Genomic DNA, 24,675 nt, shown 5'->3' on the forward strand with positions numbered 1-24,675 from the left:
GGAACGGGTGGACCTTCGGGGCCCAGTGTCAGTGGTGCTGGGCAGTGGGGTAGAGGGAACAACTGGTTCCACCTCCCGGCTTTCGTGTGGGACAGGTGGAGGCATAGGGGAGCTGGGCATAGGTTCATCCCTGGGCACTGGCATCGGCTCTGGCTCACGGTTGACCGCTTCCACTACTTCTTCATCCACAGGTTGTGGGAACAGTATCACTGGAAGAATCACCGCGCCGTTCTGCATAGGCCAGTCTGCGGGGAAGTCACCCATTACCGTGTGGATCACCTCTTTTTCCTTTTCCGCTGGGGGAGGAGCTGGCACCTCCGGCATGGTCCTCAAGGCTGGTGGGCACCTTTTCAAATGGTCCCGAGAAACCGTGGCCAAAGTGCCCCCTTGGTCGCGACTGATCTGGTAAGTCTTTCCATTTTCCCATCCGGCGGGCTGAATGACGTAGGGGGTTTGTTCCCACTGATCATCCAACTTGTGGGTTTTTCTCTTCCGCTTCAACACCACATCTCCGGGCTGGAAAGGCCCGGCAGCCGCTCTCTGATTGAAGTGCCGCTCCTGCTGTTTTTGACTCTGACCCAGGTTCTTCTCCACATACTCCTGAATCTGTCGGTACTGCACCCTCCGCCGGGCATCCCATTCAGCCGTTGCGGGGAGCGTCTCTGGGGCTTCCAATCCCATTTCCAAATCCACTGGCAGCCGGCCAGGCCGAGCTCTCATCAGATACGCTGGGGTGCACTTTGTCGAGCTGAACGGGATATTATTGTACATATCGACCAAGTCAGGCAGCTTCTCCGGCCACAGGTTCCGTTCCTCTAGTGGCAACGTCTTGAGGAGACCCAGGACTAGATGGTTCATCTTCTCACACATACCGTTGGTCTGGGCATGGTAAGGAGTGGTCCGGATCTTCTTGCAACCATACAGCTGACAAAACTCATGGAATACTTCCGCTTCAAAGGCTGGACCTTGGTCGGTGAGCACCCTCTCAGGGTATCCATGGGGCCGACAGAAGTACGCCTGGAACGCTCTCGCAGCGGTACGGCCGGTTAAGTCCTTGACCGGGACAACCACCATGAACCGAGAATAATGGTCCACTATGGTCAGAGCGTAGGTATACCCACTTCGGCTGGGGGTGAGCTTCACATGGTCCAAGGCGACCAGCTCCAACGGTTGGTGTGTAACGATGGGATGCAGGGGGGCCTTCTGGCTAGCTTCATCCTTCCTCCTCAACGTACAAGGACCACATTCTCGACACCAGGCTTCTACCGATTCCCGCATCCCACTCCAATAAAACCGCTCTCTTAACAGCATCTCCAGCTTCTTCCACCCGAAGTGGCCGGCTCCATCATGGTACGCCTGCAGAACGGTGGGCACATCAGCCTGGGGAATAACCAGCTGGCGGGTCTTCTCGTGGGTCTTCGGGTTAATCAGCTCCCGGTACAACCTCCCCTGATGCAGGCACAGTCGGGCCCGTTCTTTCCACAAGCGTTGGGCCTCCGCTGGGGCGGCAGGGTCCATCCCGGCGGCGCCTTGCTCTACCAGGTTCTTGACCAAGCGGACCGCAGGCGCCTGATTTTGAGCTTCTTGCCACTTCTGACTAGGTAGCGGATCCAGATTCACCCGTTGTTGATGGACATGGATCTTCTCACCTTATGGCCGGTGGAATGCAGGCAACTCGATCTCTTCGAGGTCATCATCTTTGCACTCACCTTCTGACAAGTGGGGCATTCGAGAGAGGGCATCAGCATTGATGTTGACACGACCGGCCCTATATTTGATGGTGAAGTCGTAGTTGGCTAGTCTGGCTACCCACCGCTGTTCTAATGCACCCAGTTTGGCCGTGTCCAGGTGAGTCAACGGATTGTTATCCGTAAAAGCGGTGAACTTTGCGGCGGCCAGGTAGTGGCGGAACCGCTCGGTGATAGCCCACACCAGTGCCAGGAGCTCAAGCTTGAAAGAGCTATAGTTCTCAGGGTTCCTTTCGGTCGGCCGGAGTTTTCGACTAGCATAGGCAATCACTTTCTCTTTGCCTTCCTGGACCTGGGATAGGACTGCCCCCAAACCCACATTGCTGGCATCAGTGTGGAGAATGAATGGGCAGCCGTAGTCCGGATACGCCAGGACCTCTTCCCCGGTCAAAGCCTCCTTCAGCTGACGGAAGGACTCCTCATGCCTGTCCTCCCACACCAGTGGGGCTGGTCTCCCCCCTTTGGTCTGTCCCACGAGGAGGTCTTGCATGGAGGCAGCCATCTTCGTGTACCCCTTGATGAAGCGCCGGTAGTACCCCACCAGACCCAGGAACTGCCTTACTTCTCTAACTGTAGTTGGTCTCGGCCAGCTCTGGATGGCAGTGATCTTCTCAGGGTCGGGAGCGACACCATCCGCACTCACCACATGCCCGAGATACTGCACCCTGGGCTTCAGCAGGTGGCATTTAGAGGGCTTCAATTTCATCCCGTACTTGGCAAGGGACGCGAACACCTCGGCCAGGTGCTCCAGATGGGCTTCATACGTCTGGGAATAAACAATCACATCATCCAAGTACAGCAGGACGGTCTCGAAGTTTAAATGTCCCAAACAGCACTCCATCAGCCGTTGGAAGGTCCCAGGGGCATTGCACAGCCCAAACGGCATGCTATTAAATTCGCAAAGCCCCATCGGGGTGGTGAAGGCGGTCTTCTCCCGGTCTTCTGGGGCCACGGCCACTTGCCAGTACCCACTGGTGAGGTCCAGGGTAGAGAAATAATTTGCCGTCCGCAGCGCGGCCAACGATTCTTCAATACGGGGCAGCGGGTAGGCATCTTTGTGGGTTATCTGATTAATCTTCCGGTAGTCCACACACATCCGCATGGTACCATCCTTCTTCTTGACCAGTACCAACGGAGCGACCCAGGGACTACAGCTATCCCGAATGACCCCTGCCTCCTTCATATTCCTCAACATATCTTTGGCACACTGGTAATGTGCAGGGGGAATAGGCCGGTACCTCTCTTTGATAGGGGGTGTTCACCAGTGGGGATGTGATGTTGGACCCCTTTGATCTGCCCGAAGTCTAGTGGGTGCTTACTGAATACCTGTTCATACTCCTGCACCACCCTGTATACCCCCGCTTTGTGATGTGTAGGGGTATCGTCAGTGCCCACATGTAGCTGTTGGTGCCACTCTTTCACCTCCCCCTGCGGTGGGGAAGTGCTGGTAGCAGGTGGGGAGACTGAGGGACTGGTTTCATGGATGGTGTGAGGATCTAGGGTGAGCAGTTTGGCGATGGTAGCATACCGGGGGAGCCTGACCTCTTCCTCCCCACAATTCAACACCCTCACGGGCACCCTCCCCTTTTTCACGTCTACCACCCCTCGGGCGGCTATTACGGTGGGCCAGTGCTTGGAGGGTATGGGCTCCATCATGGCAGGGTAGTCACGCCCCTGAGGCCCTACGGCTGCCCTACACCAAATCATCATCTCACTTCTGGGGGGCACAAGCAACGGGGCCGCATCCATCACTCTCACGCCACCAATCTCTCCTCCTGTTGAATTTACATGCTGGCAGTACATCAAGGCACGAATTTCACGCTGCACAGCTCTCTGTCGGCTCCCTGCCGCCGTGGCGGCCAGCTGTTGCAATAGGGCCAACACATCACCCATACAGTGCTCCATCACATTGGTTCCCAGCACTATCTTCGGGTTATGATCACTGGGCTCATTCATGATCACAATCATACCCTGGTTTTGCAGTTCAGCTTGCCCCACTGTCATGGCCACCTGCTTATACCCCACCTGGGTCAAAGGGAGTCCATTGGCAGCAATCAGCGTTATACTAGTATCTGGGGGTGGTAGCTTGTCCGTCCCCCAATACCGCTGGTACAATGTGTATGGTATGGTGGTTACCTGGGATCCAGTGTCCAAGAGAGCCATCACCGGTATACCGTCCACAACCACGGGAATGATGGGTCGAGCCCCGATATACCGATCCCGCCAGTCCGAGGAGCCACGGGGTTCTACTCCTGAGGATTGGCCCGGGGCCCCAGGGGTTGCTCGTTTAACGGGCACTCTCGATAGTAATTCCCCGGCTTACGGCACTTGTAGCAGATTGGAGGCCTGCTCCGCGGGGGATTAGCACCTCTCCGCTGCATCCAGGGTACATCTTCAGGGCTGTCAGCAAGCTGCATCTGTGCTGAAGGCTGAGATCTGGTCAGAGGTTGCAGTGCAGCAAGGATTTTGGCAAGGTCTCCGTCCATACGACGGACCTGGGCTGCCAGTTCTTCCACCGTGCTGCTCGGGGCTGCAGGTATTGGAGAGGTTGGTTTGGCTGAGGCCGCCACAATGGGAGCCGTCTCAACGGGCCACGGGGCGGGTTCCAGAACTTCGGCAGCTGGGGGCTGTAGTGCTTTAATGGCCCGCTCCTTTAACACAGCAAAGTCCACATCAGGGTGTTCCAGGGCCCACAGGCGGAGTTGTTTACGATCCTCAGGGGACCTCATCCCCTGCGCAAATTGCTCCACTAACATCTTGTTGCTATCCGCCTCATTAATAGGGTTCACCCGCTTCAGCGTGCAGAGGGCGGTCTGCAGACGTAGAGCATAGTCCCGAATGCTATCCCCAGCTCGTTGCCGGCACTGGTAAAACTGCATCCTCAGCTCAGCTTCAGTCCGGGTCTCGAAGGCAGTCTGTAGCTTCTCAAAGATGGTGGCTACAGAGAGCCGGTCCCCCTCGGCCCAGGTCTCCGCTTCCTGCTCCGCCGCACCGGTTAGCTGGCCTAGCACTATCGCTGCACGTTGCTTATCAGTCAGGGGGTACAGCTCTAGCAACGGGTTAAGCTTTTTCCGGAAGGCCTGTAGGGCATCCGGTTTCCCGTCATACTGCGGTAGCCAGGCAGCTCCGGGCGCATAGGGCAAGGAGAACGGCATGACCTGAGCGGTGCGGGGGCCGCGGCACCTCCCGCCGGTACGGCCGGGACCTGGGCAGGCCCATTCCCATCCGCGGGTGCCGCTGCGGCTGCGACCACCGCTCCTCCAGCGGCTCCGTCGGGCGCAGACATCTTGTTTCCGTCCCCCTTAGCTCTTTCCGGCCCCTCCTCTCTCGGGGCGGGGTCTTGGCCTTCGCGCCTCTACTGCTCGAGAAGACGCTCGAGCGGGAACTTTTCGCGCCAAAGATGGCGGCTTCTGCAATTTTTCTGCCGGATACCTCCGGCGGTAACAAGGCGCACCTCTACCAGACGGCAGAGCGGTAAGATCCTGTTCGTGACGCCAAGTTGTCGCGGGCGGGGAGGAGGGTGTCAGCACACTACGCTCGCCCCCTTCTGCTCGGGTCCGGCGGCCGCTGCTCAGTGGTGGCTCGAGCCGTAGGCCGGATCCCGGGGGTTTTCTCGAGCGGCACTCCTCACCCGTGAGTGAAAGGGGTTTGTTGGGTGCGGGGATTGTTATAGTTCGTGACGCCACCCACGGTTGTGGTGATTTCACCACCGCTGCTCAATGCGGGGATCCCGGGGATGGTGATGCGGAGCAGCCAGGTGTTGTGTTGCCCCTCCGTGGGCAGGGGTTGGTGATCCCGGGGCCCGGTGATGGTTTGTGAGGTGCGGGGCCTGGTGGGCGCAGGGACGCGGGGGCAGCGCTGTGCCTTGCGGCACTGTGGTACTCACTCAGCCTGAGACACGGACACAGTTTGTACGGTAAACCAAACGTCTGGTAGGACGGTCCCACAGACGGCTGCACCTGCACTCCCGGTAGGTGACGGTGATGTCCCTCTTCCTTGCACCTATGGTTGACTTGTGGTAGCGGTGGATTCCCTCCGGTTACCCGCTCCCCGACTACAATCTGGGCCGGAGGAGCTCTACACTTTGCCCGCAGGCGCTGGCCCTGAGAAACTGGTGCCTTGGCGGTGGCGGTGTCTCTCTGCTTCAGGTTGAGCTGTTGCCTTCAATCGGGACTTGGTTGCTGGGGGATCTACGTCCCCTTCACTGACGGATTCGGCAAATTTGGCGACTCCTAGCCTTGCCGGGGTCCGAGAGGCCCCTGCCCTGGTGCTGACTGTCCTTCGGAACACTGCTCCAGACCACCGGGCACACAGCCAACGGGGTCCTTCCAGGAACTTCCAAACGGTCCCCCTCCAGACAGTCACCGCCGTCGCTGACCTTGCTGTTCTGGCCCTACACAAAGCTGGACCCTTCAGGCTTTCCTTTCTTCTTTGTTGTCACCTCACTTGCTTTCCTCCTTTACCACTTTTCCACTTTCACTACTTGTTTACTCCTTCACTTAGCTCCTCACTCAAGCTCTGTTGTTTACTCTTGCCCTACCCGGGCTACTCTCCAGCTCTTCCCTGAGCTGACTGCCTGGTACTTCCCGCCTCCAGAGCTGTGATCTCCTTGGTGGGCGGAGCCAACCGCCTGGCCCACCCCCTGGTGTGAATCATCAGCCTCTGGAGGAGGGCAACAAGGATTTGTAGTTTAGCTGTGATGTGCCTACCTGGAGTGTGGGGTGTGGTGGTGTTGTGACCTGTGACCCCTGGCTTGCCCAGGGCGTCACATATGCACATGACCACTGCAGACAAACATGACTTAGGAAAGTCTGACTGCGGCTTCACTGTAATGACCCATCCCAAGAACCCACACTTACCCCTTCTTAACCTAAAATAAGACACGACTGCGTGACATTGGATGTAAAAAGACCACAGCAGCCCCATTTATTAACACCAAACAAGCAATAACATTTTATCCATAAACGTAGTAATATTCCATACACATAACCACTAGGAAAAGGAGAAGGGGTAAATGAAGAGTCCATTGTACACGATTGCAACACCAGCTCCACCACGTGCCCTCAGCCACACCACACCGGCTCGAGGACACCCAGCCGAGTGTTGCACATTAACATGCCACGTTGTGACCCAGCACAGCACGTTAACATGTCCCACTGTGACCTAGCACAGCAGGGACTCCCCTTAACCAAGTATACCATTGCACCACCAGGGGTAACCCGCTCCTGCACTGGGTTCACCCCACCGCTCTTTGTGCAATCCACCGACTTCAAATACCCCCCTCCTTTCCGCCGACTGCTGCGACAAGGTCAATCCTGTTCGCTTCTCCATGTCGATCTCCAGAGGATCCTAAAATTAGGGCGGGACGATTCCGGACGTCTGCCAGGTAAAGAATGACTGCCCCCTTCCCCCAGTTCTGCCCTATATATCCTTCCCACCACTGACCACTCCCTGCCCAACCACATGGCACAATAGCCCCCATAGCTCCACCCCACACCTTCCCCCACAAAAGCACTACACCTTAACCCTTCACTAACCCTCAGGCCTAGCATCCCTCCTCAGTCATGTGCGCCTTCCCTGTAGCCCCTTTGGGACAGGCGTCCGTGCTTGTCTAGCTTTAAAGGCCTTTGGCAAAACATGTCAGAATACCTATTGAAGACATTACTTCTGTGTAGTAATGATGGATCATAGCAGACGAAAAACTACAGCTAGCTAATATTTTTCAGATCTCAGACAGTCTTTTTAAGAAGAACCAGTCACGTGTGAAAATGCCAATAACCTGCAGCTATGGGGTTAACCTGCCCGACGCCTGCACATAAAACCTCGCTGCCTGGAGGAACATAACTATTTCTTCTGACAGCATTCAGGCTTCAGTCATGGGGGCAGCGCCAGCACAGATTCAGTCACCGCTCTGTGTATGGAGAGTGGCGGCTGTAACCGCATCCCCTGCACTGACTGACAGCCATTCAGCATTAGAGGAGGCTGTCAGTCACTGCTGGGGTTATAGCCGCCGCTTTTAATACCCAGAGTGGTGACTGAAAGCACGCCGGCCCAGTGACTGAAATCCGAATGCTGCCGGGAAGATAAAAGTTCATTTTCTCCTGGTAGCGGGATTCAATGTGCAGGTGCTGAAAAGGCTTTAAAAACTATTACCTGCAGATTACCCCATATCTGCAGGTTTTTAGATATCACAGGTTCCCTTTAAATAATATTGATATAATTAGGTGAGGATTGCATTTTATCTTTTACTAGGTATGTATTGATTTGCATTTGTACATTTTGTATTTACCACCAGATAAAACAGTCGAAAGCTTTTTAAAAAGCATGCACAGGGAACTCTCGAACTCCAACCAGGATACATCCATCCATGTGGCATGTGCCTTATTTGTCCAGGCAGGAATGCCTATTTCCCCTCAATTTATGGAGCACGTTACACAATGGGCAAATGGCAGCATTCACTGGACCAACTTCACAGAGCACAACCGGACAGCTAGCCAGATAAACCAGTGGGTGCAAAGGAACACAGGAGGTGAGTTATTAGATTGCATTCGTCTGATTTACATGCTCGCGTGAGCCCTAATATGTGTGATATTAGAAGCACTTGAAGGGAATTATCACCAAAACTATTTACTGCACAAGTAGCTCTCGTTTGATTTGATATGCAAATGAGCCTGAAGAGCTATTTGTAGATCTAAAGCCTCTGTCACTCCAGCTCTATTCCCCTCCCAGTGCCATCTCTGCTTGCTGCTTGACTGACAGCCTTTATGCTGTGTGACTTCAGGGAAAGGAGCAGAGAGTGAGTCAAGTAAGTGGAGGCAGTGCTGGCCAGAGAATAGAGCCGGAGTGACAGACTTCAGATCTACAAATAGTCTAGCAGCTTCATTTGCATTTCAATTCCAACTCTGATTTCTGAGTAATAGAGAAACGGACTGGTCATGTAAAGGTGTTGCTGGACTTGTCTGAGACAGAGCGACATCCACATATAACTATTTTTTTGGGGGGGGGGTTGAAATCCTGCTGATAGATTCCCTTCAAGATAATTGTCCTTTCTTAAAGGTTTGGCATACCATAGTGATGCAGAAGGTTTTTTTCATCAGCAATAGCCAGACCACAATGAGCTGCTATACGAACAAACAGAAGTGCTCATCTGAGCAATATAAACACTGAGACCTTAATCTGTACCCTTAATCAGCATAGGGTTATTGATACAAACACAATTTGCCCAAAGGGCAACTAGAGGTACCCTAATTAAAGATTAATAAAACTTAACTTTTATTCTCAAATATACATTGAACAGATCAATCTAAAATAGTGGCAAATAGAGTAACCTAATACTAAAGGCCCCTTTACACACTGAGTCTTTCTAGCAATCCCACCAGCGATCCCGACCTGGCCGTGATCGCTGGAAAGTCTCTAAACAGTCGCTGGTGAGCTGTCAAACTGGCAGATCTGGCCAATGACGCAGCAGTGATACGGACCTGCAGAACGACCTTGCTGGTTGTTGGGGACGTGTCACACCGCAGCTATTTGACGACTCACACCTATGTTAGAGGCGTGGTGTTTGGCGCTGAAGCCACCTAGGTGTCCGTTTTACACGCCCCCCTCAGCTACGATTGGTGATCGCTAGTGCGTTCTCATTGGCGACCCCGACCTTGGAAAGATTGGCAAAAGTCGCGCTTGTATATCCTTTGTACCTGAGCTTCTGTTGATCTTTGTAGAGTTCTCTGTGCGGCGACTCCACACTGGTTTATCTATACAGCATCAATACAGTTTCAATCAAATGATGCTTACCGTATAGGCTTTATAGTATTGCAGACTGGAGAACTCTCTAATGATCCGCAAACCAGCACTCTCAGGAACAAGGTAGCTTTGAAACCAAGGACGGAAGAGCTAAAGTTGCCTTTTCAGTGAAAGTCGCCCAATCAGAACGCAACAGCGACCACCAATCGGAGGTAAGGGGACGGGGAAGGGGACGGGGAAGGGAACGCGATAACACGCCTATGGGCTGGGTTCTAAGTCGCTAACAATGTCGTTGTAACATGTCAAACACACTGATGCATACTGCGCAGGGGGGAAACAAAGGACCAAAAAATGGTCCTGAACAATTTGTAGCGATCAGCGACCTCACAGCGGGGGCCAGGTCGCTGATGCGTGTCACACACTGCAATGTCGCTGGGGAGGTCGCTATTATGTCACAAAACCGGTGATGTTACAGCGATATCGCTAGCAATGTTGCAGTGTGTAAAGGGGCCTTAAGTCAGGTATCCGGCTGCGGACCAGATACTATAAACAAGTGGACAGAAGTGCTACAATATTATCAGATTGGTAATGCCCTACTCTGTACTACCTATTTATCTTATTTCTATATATAAATTATGAACCCCCATGGTCAGAAGGACATATACCGGGTGCTGAACTTATCTATGGACAACTAGCCAAAGACCCCCATCACAAACATGGTAGAATATTAATTGGATAAAACTAGAGAAATTCAATTGCTCATTAAGATCCCCTGGGGCAGTCGACTCCATAAAAAAAAATCCATCATGTTTCTCTTTGCACAATTTTCTTATCCCAGTCACCCAATCATGTTGACTGGGGGATGACCTCAATCACCCTAAATGAGATGGATCCCAAATCCCCTTTATGACAATTGTTTACATGGTGAGCTATGGGGGTATCACGATTATTTCTGATGTCCCCCAAACGCCAACACGGATCTTAAATTGTCTTTTTGTCTTTCCGACATAGTCTAGTGGGCATTTACAAGTACACAGGTAAATTACACCTTGAGTTTTACAATTGGCAAAATAGTTATTCTTATAGATCCTCCCTGTTTTAGCACTCCTGAACTCCTTAGAAGGAGTAATGTATTTACAGTAGATGTAAGATCCACATCTGAAAGTACCCAGTTCCCTCTGGTCTAGCCAGGTACCTTCCCGATTTTTGAGAGCCAGAAAACTACTAACAACAACAAGTATGAGGTTGTTAGTAGTTTTCTATGGCTTGGCAGCCCGCCTGATCTAATAGTATGGGCGTCACCTAATAGGCTGCGGGCTTGTGACTGTGCATCTGCATAGCCCGCCTGATCTAATAGGCTACGGGCTTGTGACTGTGTATCTTCATAGCCCACCTGATCTAACAGTATGGGCGTCATCTAATAGGCTGCCGGCTTGTGACTGTGTATCTGCATAGCCCGTCTGATCTAATAGTATGGGCGTCACCTAATAGGCTGTGGGCTTGTGACTGTGCATCTGCATAGCCCGCCTGATCTAATAGTAAGGGCGTCACCTAATAGGCTGCCGGCTTGTGACTGTGTATCTGCATGTGTGAACAGTGCTCTATGCAAGCCATCAGTGTGCAGTTTTATCGCCCCCTCCAATCTTTGGAAGTGTGAGTGTGATTTGCTCCTCCTGCACCTGTGATGCCTCAACCTAGTGGGGGTTTAGCTGTATCCTGCTAGAGTATTAGTTTTTGGCCTGGGCGATGTACACACTGCAGCCCATCTTTGCTGCAAGTCATACTTAATTTTTGGAGGATATTGATTCCTCTTTTTGTTGCTATTTTTATGAACCTTTTGTGTAAGAAGTAATCCGCTATGTTATGAATCTCATTGAAAAAAAAAAAAGTAAGAAACAAGAATCAGTACTTACCATATATATATTCCGTCTTTACATTAGAATTGAGAGATCTCATGTGTTCCCTTTAAACACACAGGTTAGGTGATAAATGTAAGATTGCTGGTGGCCTGATCGCCTTTAGTCCAACAGAAGTCAATGAATTGATGGCCACTGCTCCAATCACATGGTTATTTTGGGACCCTGCATTATCAGGAACCATACAGTTATCATCTATGGTTAGGTGATAAAGAAATTCTCAAACGAAATACATTTACGATATAAGTGTAATGCCTGCTTTACACGGGTCGACCGATCGTGCGATTTCAAAATCGATTGTACCCGCCCCCGTCATTTGTGCGTCGCGGGCAAATTGTTGCCCGTGGCGCACAAAGTCGGTAACCCCCCGTCACACATACTTACCTCCAGGGCAACGTCGCTGTGGGCGGCGAACATCCTCTTCCTGATGGGGGAGGGACGTTCGGCGTCACAGCGACGTCACCCAGCCGCCGGCCAATAGAAGCGGAGGGGCGGAAATGAGCGGGACATAAACATCCCGCCCACCTCCTTCCTTCTGCATAGCCAGCGGGAGCTGCGTGACGCAGGTAATATGTGTTCATCGTTCCCGGGGTGTCACACACTGCGATGTGTGCTACCCCGAGTACGATGAACAATCAGCGCCATTGAAAATAAACGATATTATGGAACTGAGCGACGCGTACACGACTCACGATTTGTGAGCGATACTGCGTCGCTCAGAGGTGTTACACGAGACGACGTCGTGTACGATGCCGGATGTGCGTCACGAAAACCGTGACCCCAACGATGCATCGCACGATAGATTGTCTCGTGTAAAGCACCCTTAAGAATGGTGGACAATGGCGGTTGTGTTCCAACCCTTGAAGACAACAATCACGTTCTTGTCTTGTAATGTGAAGAATGTTTTGCATCTTTTGTAAATATTGTGTCAGATGAAGTGTATTGTATTGATTGGAAAAGTGTCATAAGCATTAGTAATGTAATGTGATGTGTTGAGGTTTGTAATATATAATGTAATGTATATAAGGTATATATATATATGGTGTATATAAGGTATATAATATAAGGTGTAGAATGTTTGGATGTTCTGCCCATCAACAGACCAAAGGGACAGAAACCGTTGTGTTGGGACTAGCCCACGTGGAAGGGGTCAGCTGACAGGTAAAGGACAGTTAATTCTAGAAAGTCAGTGAAGGCTTAGTGAACGAATGTGAGACGTATAGTCAGTCGGTCATTCCTGAAGGTCACATACAGTGGGTGACTTGTGACAACGGACCAAAGATACAGAAAGCAATATAGCCTGAATGTCGAGAGAGGCCAGAGACAAAGGACGTGAACAGCATTGTAATGAGAGACCAATTCTCAAACCGAGAGGACCCAGACCGGGTTAACCTCTACTGGTGTGTGACGTAGTCAACCAACCTAGCAGTGTTCTGTTAAACGTCCAGGTGTACAAAGCGGGCATTACGAGACCCGTGAGGAGACTGGACTTGGGACTGCAGGAAGAGAAGTTGAGTGTCACAGTGTATTCCAACGCTAGACTGGGTTGTACTGGGACTCAACGGTCCAGTTAGATTGGACGCAACCCAGAGGGAAGTTGAACTGTGTCTGTTAATCTAAAATGAAAATGTAACGTACTGGAAGATATTTGCTAACTGGAGTGGTGTATAATTGTGAATGACAATAAACCACAACTCCTTACTTTTCAAAAGGAACAGTTGGTCTTTTGCGTGTGAGTGGTCATCCGGTCCTGGCCACCGGCAGCAGCAGTATGCGACCTGCAAGGGTTCCCAGCCCACATGGCTAAAGTACACACATATAGCCAGGACAAGGTATTTCATATAGCATGTCGGGGTGTCTGGAGTCGTTACCTCACCATCGACTACCGCCCCGTGTCACTCTACACAAGGTCTTCACCTATATTTAAAGCAAAAAGGAAAACAACATTAAAAGCCACTTTTTCTGATATTTACAGGTGGTGTAAAGACATTGGTACCTGGCGAAAACTTTGGATCCGGATTTACACAGATCGCACTCGTGAGCACAATGTATTATGGAAGCAAATGGAAAACCAAATTCTCTTTTGCCGATACCCAAACATTGCCTTTCATTTGCGCGGATGGATCAGTGGTCAAAGTTCCCATGATGCATCAGACTGCGGATGTAAACTACGGTAAGGAATAACTGATGATCCAGTAATCGTAATGTCAAGGGATCAAATCAATATACAAAATTATGTAACAGAGTGAAATTATGCACGGGTGTGCAGTCTTTTTATCAATACATTTTCTAAATGACCAGAAGTCAAACAAAAATTATGATCTCACTTTTCTCCACTGTGTGCAATAAAATTATAATGAGAATCAAAGGAAATGAATCTTAAACATATTAACAGCAAAATTATACTGATTACACGCCCATTTGTTTCTATTTAAAGGTGGTTTTCAGTAATAGAACACTAAAGAGGGCTTTACACGCTGCGACATCGCTAGCCGATGCTAGTGATGGCGAGCGTGATAGCACCCGCCCCTATCATTATGCCGATATTTGGTGATCGCTGCCGCAGCGAACATTATCGCTACGGCAGCGTCACACGCACTTACCTGGTCGTCGTCGTTGCTGTGACTGCCGAACAATCCCTCCTTCAAGGGGGAGGGACGTTCGGCATCACAGCGACGTCACCACAACGTCACTAAGTGGCCGGCCAATCAAAGCGGAGGGGCGGAGCTGAGCGGGACGAACATCCCGCCCACCTCCTTCCTTCCTCATTGCTGGCGTGTGGCAGGTAAGGAGAGGTTCCTCGTTCCTGCGGTGTCACACGTAGCGATGTGTGCTGCCGCAGGGACGAGGATCAACTTCGCCCACGCGACAGCAGCGATATTTGAGAATGGACCCCCATGTCAACGAGGAGCGATTTTGGACGTTTTTGCAACAATCCAAAATCGCTCCTAGGAGTCACACGCAACAAGATCGCTACAGCGGCCGGATGTGCGTCACAAAATCCGTGACCCCAACGAGATCGCTGTAGCGATCTCGTAGCGTGTAAAGCCCGCTTAAGGTGCCGATTCATCAAGACTGGAGTGTTGTAAACCAGTCTTAATGAAAGGAGTACTGGAGTGAGATGCGCCAAATAAAAAGTGTGTACCACTGCAAGAAATATTCTGCAGGCAGAGGCTAGTATACATTTCTGCCCTGATTTATGCCACTTTTTTAGAAAATTATAAAATGTCAGGCGCAGTTCCCCCCCATCACACCCAAGCACTGCCCGTTTTTTAAGAGTTGGCAAGGCTGGCCTGAAATAAACATCAAAACGTCTGACATTTTAAGCAGTCTTATGTGAGAATTCTGGCAAAATTAAGGCCTGAATGAAGGAAGAAAAGTCTATCAATATTTAAATGGTGGTGGGCTGGACCTCTGATGATCAGACTTAAAGACGACCAACCACCAGGATTTTCATATATAGACTAAAGCCAGTGCTATACTGACCCTATCATGTTGATTCTAAACATACCTTTAGTTGTGAGATCGGATGTATAGTTTCTGAAATATAGGCAAGTAAAGTTTATGAAGGGCACTGTTATTTGAAGAGAGGTGCAATGGAATATCTAATAGGTGGGTCAGGTTTTGCTAGTTATTCCCACCTCTGTCTGTCTGCCTGCCTGTCCTTCCTCCCCCCTCCTACCCTTGTAACAACAGAGACAGGGGGAGGAAGACTATATGAGCCTTAGGCTATGTGAGCACACTTTAAGAGGCATTTTTTTTTTAAAAAAACCCTAGGTTTTCAAGAGGTAACTACTCAAAGAACATCTTTTTCGAGCAGATTCTGCTACAGAAACAACCTGAAATATCATAAAATGTTAAAAAAAAACTATAATGGGTATACCCTCTCCCCCAAAGATGTCAATGTCTTAACTTGTCATGTGGCCTTGAGCATCAGTTACAGCTTGACAATGACGTCTCATGCTGGTTACCAGTGGAGTTATCGTCTGCTGACGCATGGCATCCCACTTTTCCTGAAGGGCGGCCCTCAGGTCATTGAGGTACAGAGTTGCGAGATTCTACACGGGAATCAGCTGATCCCAATTTTCGCGTCGTGAATGTATAATATATTTCTGCACTTGTATATGTGAGCACTGTATGGCACTATGTGAGCACTGTATGGCACTATGTGACACTGTATCACTCTGTCACACTGTATGACGCTATGTGACACTGTATAGCGCTATGTGACACTGTATGGCGCTATGTGACACTGTATGGCGCTATGTGACACTGTATGGCAGTATGTGACACTGTATGGCACTATGTGAGTACTGAATGGCATTATGTGACACTGTATCACTCTGTCACACTGTATGGCGCTATGTGACACAGTATGGCACTATGTGACACTTTATGGCATTATGTGACACTGTATGGCACTATGTGAGTACTGTATGGCATTATGTGACACTGTATCACTCTGTCACACTGTATGGAGCTATGTGACACTCTATGGCACTATGTGACACTTTATGGCACTATGTGAGTACTGTATGGCACTATGTGACACTGTATGGCACTATGTGAGTACTGTATGGCACTATGTGACACTGTATGGCACTATGTGAGTACTGTATGGCACTATGTGACACTGTATGGCACTATGTGAGTACTGTACTGTATGGCACTATGTGAGACTGTATGGCATTATGTGAGTACTGTATGGCATTATGTGAGTATTGTATGGAACTATGTGACACTGTATGGCACTATGTGACACATTTTTGCAGTGTGTAGCAGACCTTGATGTATTTTCTGCTCTTTGCTTCCCTGATTTGTGGATTGTTCTGCCACATACCTGTGTCCTAATCACTCTGCAAGCGCTGCAGTCACTACAGGGGATTGTACCTGTGCGGACAGGTCCAGGACTAATATCACTGATATCACACTAATTAGTCCTCGATTAATGACTCCGCAAACCTCTCCACACACACAATAAAATGCTCCCCCATTACCCCTTCCTACACACACACACACACACACACACACAATACAATGCACCCCCATTAGTCCTCCACGCCCACACACACACATACAATGCACCCCCATTACCGCTCCCCGCACACACACACAATACAATGCACGCTCCATTACCCCTCCCCCACTCACAATACAATACACCCTCCATCACCCACTACAAACGCACACACACACACAATACAATGCACGCTCCATTACCCCTCCCCACACACACACACACACAATACAATGCACCCCCATTAGCCTCACACACACACACACACAATACAATGCATGCTTCATTACCCCTCCCCCACACACAATACAATACACCCCCATCACCCACTACACACACACACACACACACACACACAATACAATGCACCCCCCATTACCCTTCCCCCCCCCACACAATACAATGCACCTCCCATTACCCCCTCCCCAGACATAATACAATGCACCCCCCATCATCACCTACACACACAAATTAGACTCCCTATCACTACTCACTCCTGCCTCCTCCCCCTCCCTCAAAATACAGTGCTCCCCCTCTGCCTGTCACAAAGCTGTGTTCCTTCACAAGTGTTCCCCGTTATGTGTCCTCAGCCCCTCCCCACTCATCCCCATTAATTAAACCTGTCTCTTCGGCTCCTCCATGGAGCGATTACCGCTTCCTGATGTCTCCTGTGTTCCGGCTCCCGCAGCACTTTGATGACGTCAGCAAGGTGCTGATCTCATCACGTTGCTGCACGTTGGGGGCCCAGTCCCAGTGCACTGTTCAAATGTATTTACGTCTGAAAGACGCAAATACATTTGAATAGGACAGAGGAAGCTGCGGTCACTGCCACCGCCGCGCTCCTCAGCAGTGTGTGCATGCCTGGCTGGCACAGCAGCACACAACAGGGCCGACACAGCACAGCGCTGCCTCCGGCTGCAGCTAGTGTACCCGGCATGCACACACTGCTGAGGAGTGCGACGGTGACTGCAGATACAGCGGCCCACTACAGGCACCGGCCCCCCATAGGGACCGGCCCATCTGGCATTTGCCAGAATTTCCCTATGGTCAGTCTGGGCCTGGATTCAGGCCTGGAGAAAGTGCCAGCCGCTCCGAGGTTCCCCAGTCTCCAGCAGTCGTTCCTTGTTGATGTGACCTCCATGAGCTGGAACATTGTTGTCCGTGAAGATGAAATTAGGCCTGTGTTGTTCATGCAGAGGCACAATGACTGGATTAGTTATGTTTTTCCAATAGTAGGGGCTCCTCACTGTACCACCCAAAAAGTGTAGGACAGTTCTAAATTGACTAGACACACCTGTCCACACTAACACCACCAAAGGCTCGTCTGGTGACAGTAGTGCCTGAAGCATATATCGCTCTTCTTGAAGTCTTCAACATTATTGGCAGCCATCATTTCTGCTCAGCGTAAATCGACTTTCGGCAGTGAAAAGCACTGAGGCCCATTGGTTCCCCGTCCAGCCAGACTGATGCCTGTGCCTTGTGGTGTGGTCAGGTACCTTGCAGGCATCTAGCACACAGAGCACGCTGATGTAAATGGTTTTGAATGGTCTGACATGACACTTGGGTGTCTCTCACCTCCCTTAAATGTGCCTGGAGTTGTGTGGCCTTCATCATCCGGTTCCGAAACATTTTGTTTACAATTAAGTGTCCACTTCTCTGCCTTTCTGTGAATCTTCCACTCTCTCTGTATCTCTGTTGCAACCTGCTGATCTTGTAAAACTGTAGGGGGGAAAAAAGCGCAATAGGGTCTTACCCGGTATGAGGGTAGACAGACAAGACTAAAGCCCACTTTACACGTTGCAATTAGTTGTACAATCGCATTTGCGATGTGACACGCCCAGGTTGCATACGGGATCTATGAGATTTCACGTTGGTCGTTCATTTGCTGTCACACGAGCGTTAGTAGTCTATGTTAAATTGGTCAATTTTGTGTGCGATCCTTTAGATCATGTGTTCTGTGACGTATGCATTGAGCACCTTTTTTTTTTTATTTATTGACTTGCCAAGCGTGTGTAATGTGGGATGCGTTTTTACTATGTCATCTGCCATTCAGCTCTGCTACATGGCCGCTAACAGCAGACACAGACAGCCATGTAGCAGAGCTGAATGGCAGATGACAGCAGACACAGACAGAGCCGCACTGTCAGAATGAACTCGGGTGAACTTCACCCGACTTCACTGTGATGCTGCGGCTGTGTCTGTGTCGCGTCCTGATTAGCGGTCACCAGTGAAGACTCACCGGTGACCGCTAATCTCCTGAGTAACTGAAGTTAGCAGCCCTCTCTCATATACTCACCAATCCCCGATCCCCGGCGCTGCACGGCGTTCACACTGCTCCGGCGGCTTTTACTGTTTTGAAAAAGCCGGCCGCCCATTAAACAATTTCGTATTCCCTGCTTTCCCCGCCCACCAGCGCCTATGATTGGTTACAGTGAGACACACCCCCACTCTGAGTGGCAGGTGTCACACTGCACCCAATCACAGCAGCCAGTGGGCGTGTCTATACTGTGTAGTGAAATAAATAATTAGATAATTAAAAAAAACGGCGTGCGGTTCCCCCCATTTTTAAAACCAGCCAGATAAAGCCATACGGCTGAAGGCTGGTATTCTCAGGATGGGGAGCTCCACGTTATGGGGAGCCCCCCACCCTAACAATATCAGCCAACAGCCGCCCAGAATTGCCGCATACATTAGATGCGACAGTTCTGGGACTGTACCCGGCTCTTCCCGATTTGCCCTGGTGCGTTGGCAAATCGGGGTAATAAGGAGTTATTGGCAGCCCATAGCTGCCAATAAGTCCTAGATTAATCATGTCAGGCGTCTATGAGACACCCTCCATGATTAATCTGTAAGTTACAGTAAATAAACACACACACCAGAAAAAAATCCTTTATTAGAAATAAAAACACACACATATACCCTGGTTCACCACTTTAATCAGCCCCAAAAAGCCCTCCTTGTCCGGCGTAATCCAGGATGATCCAGCGTCGCATCCAGCGCTGCTGCATGGAGGTGACCGGAGCTGCAGCACACACAGCGAGTGAGGGACAGAGATAGTGACGGACTGACAGAGATTAGTGAATGACAGACATTGTGAGGCGCTTCAGAACGCAGCTTTTCAGCTGCGCTCTGAAGCGGACCTTTTTTAAGCTGCGGTGCAGAGCGCACACCTGCGCACATAGCATCAGACAACAAAATCGTATGAGGGATGTCACACGTTACAATTGACTAGGTTCGTGCAACAAAACGCTCAATACTAGAGAATGATACGATGTGTTTGCGATCAACGGTTTTGCGTTCAATCCTGATCGCATGTAGCTGTCACACGCAGATACCTCACAAACGATGCCGGATGTGCGTCACTTACAACTTGACCCCAACGACGGATTGTGAGATATATTGAAGCGTGTGTAGCGGGCTAAAGAAGCACTCACCTGGTGAGGTTGTGCCAGTCACAACCCCTTATGATAGCCTGTGAGTGACTGGTGGTTTAGCTGCAGCCCCGGGAGCGGAATTTTGTATCACACAGGTAGAAGAGAAGACCGGGTTTATGCCGCGATAAAAACCACTGATGCGTGCAAATTAAAAGATTTAATTTTTATTTGACAGTTTCTACGCGTTTCAGAGACATCCGTCTCCTTCCTCAGGAAAAGAAATCAACCTGCTGATGACACTGACATTATTATGTACCGTAGCCACTTTCGTTTGAGAACATCGTGCTTTAAAGGGAACCTGTCACCAGATTAGGTGACTATAAGCTGCGGCCACCACCTGTGGGTTCTTATATACAGCATTCTAACATGCTGTATATAAGAGACCAGGCCACTGTGTAGAACATAAAAATGACTTTATAATACTTACCTAACGGTCGGTCCGGTGCAGAATGGTCAAATAGGTGTTTGTTCTCCGGATGCGATGCCTCTTCTTTCGGCCATCTTTGTCCTCCTTCTTCTGAAGCCTGGGTGCATGACGCGTCCTACGTCATCCACACAGGCTGGCATTGTGGTCCTGTGCAGGCGCACTTTGACCTGTCCTGAGCAGGGCAGATCAAAGTATTGTACTGTGCCTGCGCAGGACCTCAATGCTGGCCTGTGTGGATGACGTAGGACGCGTAATGCACCCAGGCTTCAGAAAAAGGAGGACAAAGATGGCCGAAAGAAGAGGCGCCGCACCCAGAGAATGGAGACACCCATCCGACCAGTCTGCACCGCACCGACCGTTTAGGTGAGTATTATAAAGTCATTTCTACGTTCATGTATATGCACTCTCATGTTCAGAGAGCGGCAGGCCCTGCCGGCTGATGTCATGCCAGACTTGCACGAGTCTGACATTGCATCACTGGCACAGCTGCACACTCTTCTGACAGGAGCGGGTTGCATGTGTTTCTGTCTACATGCACGCTCAGGAAGATTGGGGCCGGGCTTGGTGATGTTGGATCAACTGGAAGTTGACGTGACATTACCAGATCTCAGAAATCACGGAGCCCGGAGGGGTCACTTCCTGGAGTTGAGCGGAGCACAATAGCGCTGATCAGAAGCAGAATTGGCTGAACAAGGTATTTAGAAAAATCCTTACCTATAAGTTTTTCAGCGATGTGGTTACTATTGCAGAGTAGTGACCACCTCTTTAAACGTAACATATTTTCTGCAGAAATGAAACACCGCATTTACACTACATGGGAATATGTCTAAAGTGGGCATTTTTATCATTATTACAGTCGCTCTTGGAGATTGGCAGGTTGCTGCTCGTATTGAAGGTCGTAAGTGTGATGACCTAAAGGAACAAATACAGTCATGCCTATCCATGAGCTTTATTTTTGGAGAAAAAAATACATTTTTAATATCTGAAAACCCCTTTAAATTAACCACATGACCATATCTAAATTGATGGCTAGAATAATTCTTTCATGGTGTCACCACCACCACCTCCCAGTAACCAGAATACAAACTCTGAGATTCTTTTACAGGTCAGTTTGAAACGTCGTCCCTGGAGAAGTTTACAGTAGTGGAGTTGCCCTATCTGGGGAATACAGTCGGCATGTTTGTGGTGCGCCCTACGGACAGGACCACACACTTGACTTCCATTGAATCAAACCTGACATCAAAGACCATTACAGCGTGGACCAATAGTATGAAAAGAATCAGAATGGATGTCTTTTTGCCCAGGTAAAAACATGACAAGAACTTAAGGGGGCTTTACACACTACGAGATCGCTACAGCGATCTCGTTGGGGTCACGGATTTTGTGACGCACATCTGGCCGCTGTAGCGATGCCGTTGCGTGTGACACATATGAGCGATTCTGCATCGTCGCAAAAACGTGAAAAATCGCTCATCGGTGACATGGGGGTCCATTCTCAAATATCGTTACTGCAGCAGTAATGAAGTTGTTCCTCGTTCCTGCAGCAGCACACATCGGTACGTGTGACACCGCAGGAACGAGGATCCTCTCCTTACCTGCCTCCCGGCCACAATGCGGAAGGAAGGAGGTGGGCAGGATGTTCGTCTCGCTCATCTCCGCCCCTTCTCTTCTATTGGGCGGCGGTTCAGTGACGCTACTGTGACGTCGCTGTGACGCTGAACGAACCGCCCCCTTAGAAAGGAGGCAGTTCACCGGTCACAGCGACGTCGCAGGGAAGGTAAGTAGTGTGACGGGTCTGGGCGATGTTGTGCGACACGGGCAGAGATTTGCCTGTGTCGCACAACCGATGGTGGCGGGTACGCATGCTGGCGATATCGGTACCGATATCGCAGTCTGTAAAGCGGCCTTTAGGCCTCCAAGAAATTACCTGAGGCCAGAGAAAGATATGTAGTTCGAGTGGAAAGAGGAGAAGCAGCAGCCATATTCTTTCTTACTTTTGGCTCAAAAATTTGCATCAAAACTTGTATTTGTAGATCCAACCTAAATTTTGACACAAGAAAACAGTAAACTTTACTAATTTTAGAAATTCCAGGTACCTTTTTTTTCTACTGACTGGCATTTATTTCTCTAGTTCAGGTACCCCAACTGACCCATAATTCAACTGTATATACCTGAGAGCCAATTCTATGTGGCATTATACCAGACAAATTCTGGATCATCTTTGTTATCTTAATTGCAGATTTAAATTGGAAAGCTACAGAGATCTAAGGATGGTATTGCCAGCCCTGGGAGTCTCAGATCTATTTGACCCAAGAAAAGCAGACTTTAAAGGAATCTCTGGTAAATATCACATGGGACATGTCCAGTAGCAAAACATTTCTTATATCATTACGTAGAAACCTGTGAATGTGCGATCTAATTTCAGAACACAGAAACCTTTATGTTTCTCAAGCATCTCACAAAGCAGAGATTGAAGTGGAAGAAGGTGGCACAAAAGGCTCAGGAGTGACAGGTGGGTAAGAGTCACATCAAGTCATACTGCACATTGTCACATTCTATGGCGCTCTAAATAGAATTTTGGCACAAAATGCAGTTTCTCTGCCTGAAACATGGCACTAATTGCTGCATTTTTTATTTACACACCCCTCTAGACTTGCATAGAAATTTATTTTGGACAGTGCCTTATTGATGCACTGGGGTGTTAAACTCAAGGCCTGGGAACCAAATCCAGTTCACCACATCATTTTTTGTGGCCCGCAAGGTCAAGACACATAAGGATTTCAATTTAAATGTCCTGCTGGTGTGACGCCCTGGGCAAGCCAGGGGTCACAGGTCATTACACCACCACACTCTACACCCCAGTTAGGAACACCAAGGCTACCAAAATCCTTGTTGCCTTCCTCCATGGGCTGATGTTCACACCAGGGGGTGGGCCAGGCGGTTGGCTCCGCCCACTAAGGAGTACACAGCCCTGGAGGCGGGAGGAGAACCAGGCAGAACAGTGAGGGAAGTGGAGGAGTAAACAGTGAAGTGGTAGAGGAGCTAAGTGAAGTGAAAGTGAAGTAGTAGTGGAGCAAAGAAGAAAAGAGTAAAAGTGAGAGTAGAAAAGCCTGAAGTGGGTCCAGCTGTGTGCAGGACAGAGACAGCAAGGTCAGCAGACGGCGGTGACAGTCTGGAGGGGGACTGCTCGGAGGTTGCTGGAAGGACCACGGACGGGTAGTGACCCGGCGGTCTGGAGCAGTATACGAAGAACAGTCAGCACCAGGGCAGGGGCCTTTCGGATCCCGGCAAGGCTAGGAGTCGCCGTGAATTTGCCAAATCCGTCAGTGAAGGGGACGTCTGTCTCCAAACAACCAAGTCCCGATTGAAGGCAACAGTCCGACCGTTACAGAGAGACACCGCCACCGCCAGGGCACCAGTTTCTCAGGGCCAGCGTCTGTGGGCAAAGTAGGGCTCCTCCGGCCCATATCCAAGCCGGGGAGCGGGTTACCGGTGGGAACCCATCGCAACCATTATCAACATAGGTGCAGGACAGAGGGACCGTCACCGTCACCTACTGGGGAAAGCAAGTGCAGCCGTTCGTGGGAACCGTCTTTCCAGCCGTGTGTTTTACCGAGAACTGTGTCATCGTCTCAGGCTGAGTGAGTACCACAATGCCGCAAGGCACAGCGCTGCCCCCGCGTCCCTGCGCCCACCAAGCCCTGCATCTCCCACCTCATCACTGGGCCCCGGGATCACCAACCCCTACCCACAGAGGGGCAACACAACAACTGGCTGCTCCATACCATCCCTCCTGGGATCCCCATACAGAGCAGCGGTGGTGTCAACAAATCACCACAACCGTGGGTGGCGTCACGGACAATAACCAATCCCTATACCCAAAACCCCCCCTTTCACTCACGGGCGAGGAGCGCCGCTAGAGTCCCCGGGATCCGGCCCATCGCTCAAGCCACCGAGCAGCAGCAGGCCGCAGCAGCCGCGGCAGCCGGACCCGAGCAGCAGTGGGAGAGCGCGGCGTCCCCTCCTCCGCCCGCGACAATTTGGCGTCACGAACAGGATCTTACCGCTCTGCCGTTGGGTAGAGGTGCGCCTTGTAACCGCCGGAGGTATCCGGCTGAAAAATTTCGGAAGTCGCCATCTTTGGCGCGAAAAGTTCCCGCTCGAGCGTCTTCTCGAGTAGCAGAGGCGCGAAGGCCAAAACTCGGCCCCAATAGATAAGTGGCTGGAAAGAGCTAAGGGGTACGCGATGGCGGCTGGCTGCATGTGAGCGCGGCTATAAAAGCAGGGACGCCAGGACCCTGTAGCCATCTTGTTGCTAGTTCCTGGAAAGCACAACTGCCGAGATGTCCGCTCCAATCAATAACAGCGAGACCCCCGCGCCCGGCACGGCGAC

General features: G+C 50.5%; 1 protein-coding gene across 1 annotated transcript in view; it reads left to right on the forward strand.

Annotated features, from left to right (window-relative positions):
* The window catches only part of SERPINE3 (serpin family E member 3), a 55,307-nt gene that overhangs the window by 25,575 nt on the left and 5,057 nt on the right, over nucleotides 1-24,675 (forward strand). The window contains exons 3-7 of the mRNA XM_075333935.1: nucleotides 8,044-8,277; nucleotides 13,380-13,577; nucleotides 21,388-21,586; nucleotides 22,522-22,622; nucleotides 22,708-22,794. Of these exons, the coding sequence (XP_075190050.1) occupies nucleotides 8,044-8,277; nucleotides 13,380-13,577; nucleotides 21,388-21,586; nucleotides 22,522-22,622; nucleotides 22,708-22,794 (819 nt within the window). The remainder of the gene's footprint in view (nucleotides 1-8,043; nucleotides 8,278-13,379; nucleotides 13,578-21,387; nucleotides 21,587-22,521; nucleotides 22,623-22,707; nucleotides 22,795-24,675) is intronic.

This window comes from Anomaloglossus baeobatrachus, chromosome 2, assembly GCF_048569485.1.
Source record: "Anomaloglossus baeobatrachus isolate aAnoBae1 chromosome 2, aAnoBae1.hap1, whole genome shotgun sequence".
NCBI classification, from domain to species: Eukaryota; Metazoa; Chordata; class Amphibia; order Anura; family Aromobatidae; genus Anomaloglossus; species Anomaloglossus baeobatrachus.